Below are 6000 nucleotides of genomic sequence, written 5' to 3'. Positions count from 1 at the left end.
AAACTATAAAACAAAATACTGTATTGCAATTAAAACTGGAGCAACTAACTTATACAGTTCAATTGTTAATATAGAAATATGAAAATATACTTTTTGTCTCTTGTAGGAATTCACATTATGATGGGAAGTTGCTGAGGACCTTGCTGGAAATTTGTTGCAACTGCTTCAGTATTTTGGACATAAAGTTGTGATTCAGCAGAGTGAAACACTGAACATGATAAAAATGTTTGCAAACCACCATGTTTCATCTGGAGACAGCTGTTTTATGTGGGAGGATGTGATAACCTTTAAAGGACTAGTTCAGTTTTTTCAGAAATACGCCTTCTCATCAAGAGTTAGATGAGAAGATTGATATCATGTTTGTCGGGTAAATCTGTCGCTGTTGCAAACAGTTTTATGGTTAGCATAAAGAACAGGCGGACACACCTGACTCTGTCCAAAGGTAACAAAATCTGACTACCCGCACCTCTACACCTCACTAATTTACACCTTTCATCTAATTTGTTTATTCCATACAAATACCAAAGCAGAAAAACAAAAACGACCCATTCTATGGACGGTTAGGTCAACTTCTCAGCTGGGAGAAGTTGCTAGGCAACCAGCACAGAATCTGCTCTGCTGTTAATCAGTGAGCTTGAGAGTTGCTTTTCAACTCAGTCAAGCTAGCTGCTTCTTTCTGTTTTCAGTATTCATGCTAAACTAAGCTAGCTGAATGTTGGCTCCGGCTTTAGTAGTAAGAACAGTATCAATCTTCTCCTCCGTCAGCAAGAGAGCAAACAAATATGACACCATTTGCTTAATATGTATGAACAACTTGAACAGAAGTAATGCTTCTGTGCAAATTATTTCTGCATTCACAATTACACATCTGCTGTATTCTCAGCAGACCAAACTATGATGATGTTTTTGTAATTTCCTGTCTTAACCACGTTGATGTTCTGTACTTGCTAGAGTAAACTTTGTCAGTTCAGATATGCATTATGTAACATTCACAACGGAAAAAGGGTGACTGTATACACATGGACTGTCAAAAGTAAATAGTAAGGATGATCAGGAACTACCTGTCCTGTACACGTGCATTGTGTCAGGAAGGTCATATACACGAGACATACAGCAGCTCCTTCATGTCATGTGGTTGATTCTGGTGATTCTAGTGAGGACAAGCGGGCAGAACTACCTGCAAATAGAAATTGTTGTTAATTAAGAACTAATAGACGATTCTGATTTGTAATTCAAGTATGGTTGTCTTATTTAACCTACTCCACCCAAATAAATCTAATACTTTTAATGTGACATCAGTAAACCTCATGTAGTACTCTCTATGATGCCTCACTATAAAGGAAAAAGTTGTAAAGGGGGAAAAAAAACAAAAAACTTTCTCCCTTTTCAACTTATTGAGGTTAAACTGGGTGCTGCATCCCTCAGAGTTCCTTGTCTTAATCTCATCTGAGTGGAATATGTGGAAATTAGGGAACAGGAAGTTATCTGCTAACTGAAAGGTATAACTTTTACAAAGAACATATCTTATATAACGAACTCCAACATTGTTGTATTATCATTATAAATAATGGAAGATGTTAAGATATGCATGGTAAATCATATTTCCAGCATTCTGAGTGCAACTGCTTGCTTACAAAGTGATATATGTGTAGGCTATAACAAAAACATGTGACACATACAGTACATGTGAGTATAATCACTGTTGAGGTCCCATTATTTACTCAACAGAAACACCATATTTGTAACCACTAAGCAATCTATGCAGGGTTACTATGGTGGTGACAAGACACTGACGGCCTCCAACAGGCCCTGAGGTATGACAGGATTGTGGCCATGAGGGCAACTCTCTTTGGACATAACAGCAATTATAAAACATTTTCTCACTTATCCCAACACCAACAAGCAGGCCAGTGTTTTTTTTTTTCTTCTGTGCAAAGAAATATAATTTCCAACCACATAGAGCACAGGACAGGCGAAACCAGACATTTTTTTTTAATGTGAGTAAAAATCTAAACTATCAAAGTGACCAAGTTCAAGCCTAAGCTTTTTATGGTTGTCATTTGCACGTAATGCACATATGCAAGTCATACATACATATATTTCAACAAAAATAAAATATTGTTTCTTGCGGACTATTTCTAAAAAGAAACACAGAGACGTACAATATCTTTTCAGCCTGGCTTTTATTTGAGGTGTCTCGTCATTTCTTACCCTAGTTTTAAGTATTCATCATGGTTTCCATATTTCTTTTTATCCATTGCGTTTATTTATTTCACTACATTTTATTGACATAATTTTTAACTTTGCAAAAGTCTATTTTTGTTTCTACCGTTTTGATCTGTGAATCACTTTGGGCTGCATGTTTGTATGAAAAGTGCTATGTTGATAAAGTTGATTAGATCATTGCACTGGTTTTGGACTCACCAATGAGGAACGTCATTAAAATGAATGAGCGGGTATCTATGCTCATTGATCTTACTGCTCGGCTTAGCACTGCAACCTTGGTGATGTCATTCTGGCAGATGATGTGCTCTTCGGGGATAATGTGTAACACTGATCCCTCTTGATATGAGCACCCCTGTCAGACTTGTTGAGGAGACTTTTGCATGTGTTGTATTTGTATGTTTCATCAATGCAACGTGTGTGTGTGTGTGTGTGTGCGCTAAGAAGAGCATAAGAGTGAACCAAGCTTCAATCAGGCAAAGAAAGATGGTGACTACACTTACACATCCTCTATTACTGGTTCGGCCGTCACTTTAAGTTGTTACTGTAGTAAAAGCACAGGTGTCACAAACTGCAGTAAGCCATGGCAGTGAGACAATGAGCTAGCACCCTGCATCCAAAGCAGCTAAATGGAATTCAGCCATTATTAATTTCATCATTGACACATCTGTTTTTCCTTCTGTGACAAATGTTTTCAGCAAAACAATAATTATTGTGGCTACAAGTAACTTCTGCAAATTTTTGTTTGGGCCTGACACAACTATAGTGCACCAAGCCACACCTTAATTTTTTTTTTTTTTTAACTTGTGTGAGTCATGCTCAGTTTCACACATATTGTTATCAGCATTATCAGTGATATTCTGTCTACACTGCTTGTCTGTTAAATGATCCCACCCTTGAGACCGTTTCCCTTTTCTACAAGAGGACAGCATGAAAGCAACACATTTTATTCATTGTAATTTTTCCAAGATGCTGCCACTATCCTTAGACTCACCTCCTCGTCCTCATGCTGTTCTGGGAATCGTCCTGAAGTGGCGACTGACGTAGACTCAGCTATAAACATCATCACTGCCTTGGAAAGATGAGCCTCCGTGTTCCTTCTGTTACTTTATCCATAAACATTACACTGTTGCATCTTCATAGCAGATACTCTGTTCCTGTTTAGGTGTAAAAGGTCAATGACTTGCTTTAACATACAAATCAAATCAAATCATACAAATACAAAGTGGAACTCAAAAAAAAAAAAGAAAAATACAAAACTTTTGTTTTTAGATAAAGTGCTTTTTTTAATTTGATACCAGTTTCATTACATCACATCCATTAGTCAATTAAAGCACACTCTCATTTATGAATAAAATACTGATCAATGTAAATATTTGTAATCATCTTTATAGTTTAGTGGAAACTTTGAAACATATTCTGTAGAGTAGTTGTGTGCACATCCAATGCTATCTTTAGGCTAGGTGCAGGATAGGGGATTCTGCAGAGATCCATAAGTATAATTCAGGGTCAAGATATTTTCTCATTTTCTAACTGACCAAAAACTTGGAACACTGAAAACTGAATATATCAGCATCCAATCTAGTTGATTTGTAACTCTAGCACAAGATTTAACAAGGCTTCCTAACATTATAAACCCATTAAATGACGAGTAAGCTGCTGTTCCAACCTGTGAAACTCCTCATCAGGCAGGACATACCTCTGAATGATATCTATGACATCTTTCTCAGTAGTGAGCTCATAGTCCTTCTTGTTCTTAAACGGTAAATGTCCAGCTAGCTCGCAAAGAGCTACGTTGAAGGAAGACTCCTCTTTGGCACCGAAGCAGGATATTCTGGGCCATACAGCGATGCGAACGCCTTTTCTTGAACAGAGATTCTTTTCGTTCTGTCTGTGATCATAGGGTGGACATCCTCTAGTCATGAACAAGTTGTGAGCAATGTTACCATCCACAAGAAAGTCCGTCACTTCACAGATGGCTCTGGCAACTTTCTCCAACTCCTCTGATTCTGTGTAAAACAAAAGCCCTGCAGGAAAGTCCAACAAGCGATAAAATCCCCTTTCAGGAAGCAATGGCTTGACCGGCATAGATTCTATCTTGAGCTCGTGGTCCAGGTAATAGCCATGTAGGTGTAAATGATTGACAGACGCAAATGCTCCTAAACTGTTGAAACCCACACGAAAGCCAGGGTCGGAGCTCAGAAGCACAGATTCAATACCGACCTGGATGGCGAACCTTGTCAGAACCTGCGGTAAACAACATGATGGCTCTGGAACAAAGAGACAGTGTCCAAACTCCAAAGGACTGACATTGACCAACACGACCATCCTGCAGGGCTGATGCAATTGCCCACTGTGATGCAAAGCTGTGCCTCTCTCTGTGTCCTTTATCATCTCAAATATGATTTCCTCTGGATTGATTTTGTTAAAATTGAATTGCTTGGCACTGAACTCCTGCTGAATGCTCAGTATCTCCTGAGGCTTTCTTCTCTCTATTCCTCTTTGAATATTCAACTGGGCCACATAGCCACGTGAACCCGGCAGGATGCGTGTTTGTAAGTTACCCAGATGGTATCGAAAAAGCCCCTTCTCCATCCTGTCTGCCCAGCCGGCCTGGATGGTTGTGTCAAACTTTGCGGGCGGTGATGCCATCCCGGAACTACTGTCAGTGCTCCGACGGGCGTCTGTGACAAAGTCCTGGTTTGTGTACACATACTGCAGCGACATGGTTGGATCTGCTGGTGAGGCAGAAAGGCATGAGATTTGACAAGAAAGCTCATTTAAGTCTCATCCTGCTGAATCATCTGACAGACCGGTCACACACAGGAGTGGACAGCAGGGCTGCAACTTATTACTGTCTATTGAAGTGTCAACAATAAAAACCCAAACTGTCCATTACAATTTCCCAAACCTACAAACCAATAGACAACTCTACATCACACAAAACAAGCAGTCTAAAGCTAAGATGCACTGACACAGACACCTGTGCTTCTCAGTAATTGTCACGACACAAGCATGAGTTCATTTGATAGTGAGCTCACCTTTTAGGTTTGACATCGTCTCCCGTCTTGGAACAAACAGCAGATTAACGCTTTTGTAAAAAAAAAAAAGACAAAACTAACGCTTGTTCATATTCGCAGTTTTACGTTCCTTCCATATTTGTGCAAACGCCGGGTTGGCTATGCTAAGCTAGCCTCGGTGGTAGTGACACGTCTTCTTCTTCGTCGGTGTTTATGTTGTATATCCGGTTCATTTTTTTCAAACTAAAGGTTTCGGTGATAAAAAAACATTTATTTGCATAGTCTTTGCGTTACCATATTAAAGTCGAATCCATTCACATTAGAGTAATTATATTATAATTAGAATATGGCTATATTCATGCATTTATCTGCAGTTTTGTAGGTAAGTAAAAAATAATAATAGAAATATTCTCTATATTATAATTGCTAAATACATAGCTAAATAATCAAATGATTACTGTTATTAGGGAAGTTTTTATACAAGAATGCAGGTATTGTAAAACTACATAATGTATAAATCAATGGCTGAACAAGTTTAAATTCCTAAGTAAGTGTCTGAAGCTTTTGAAGGATATAAGCCCTTTAGTTAGTTTCTTTACTTGATTTATTCAAGTTAATTTGAGAAGAGCCCCCCTTTTTTTCTTAAAACTTGATGTACTCATTATTTTCATTTTTATTTTTTTGTGTTTATGCTCAACCTTTGTTAGTATTTTGTGAATAAGAAAAAAGTATCTTGTTTGTTTGCATCTTTACATGT

At 38.2% G+C, this 6000-nt stretch overlaps 1 protein-coding gene across 2 annotated transcripts; it reads right to left on the bottom strand.

Moving 5' to 3' along the window:
- Positions 1-3485: 3485 nt before the first annotated feature.
- Positions 3486-5444, bottom strand: gdpgp1 (GDP-D-glucose phosphorylase 1). Of its 2 annotated transcripts, none has more exons than XM_056387388.1 (2): positions 5265-5444; positions 3486-4961 (listed from the first exon to the last, which is right to left on the bottom strand). In XM_056387388.1, exons 1-2 carry the CDS (start codon positions 5278-5280, stop codon positions 3853-3855), a joined length of 1125 nt encoding a protein of 374 aa, XP_056243363.1. In that variant the 5' UTR covers positions 5281-5444; the 3' UTR covers positions 3486-3852. The 2 variants fall into 2 exon arrangements, with proteins under 2 accessions (XP_056243363.1, XP_056243364.1); XM_056387389.1 differs by having other exon boundaries at positions 3486-4958.
- Between the last annotated feature and the right edge of the window lie 556 nt (positions 5445-6000).

The sequence above is a fragment of the Seriola aureovittata genome, chromosome 10 (assembly GCF_021018895.1).
Source record: "Seriola aureovittata isolate HTS-2021-v1 ecotype China chromosome 10, ASM2101889v1, whole genome shotgun sequence".
NCBI classification, from domain to species: domain Eukaryota; kingdom Metazoa; phylum Chordata; class Actinopteri; order Carangiformes; family Carangidae; genus Seriola; species Seriola aureovittata.
The sequence above is the reverse complement of the archived record's forward strand: the minus strand, read 5'-3'. Positions and strand labels throughout refer to the sequence as shown.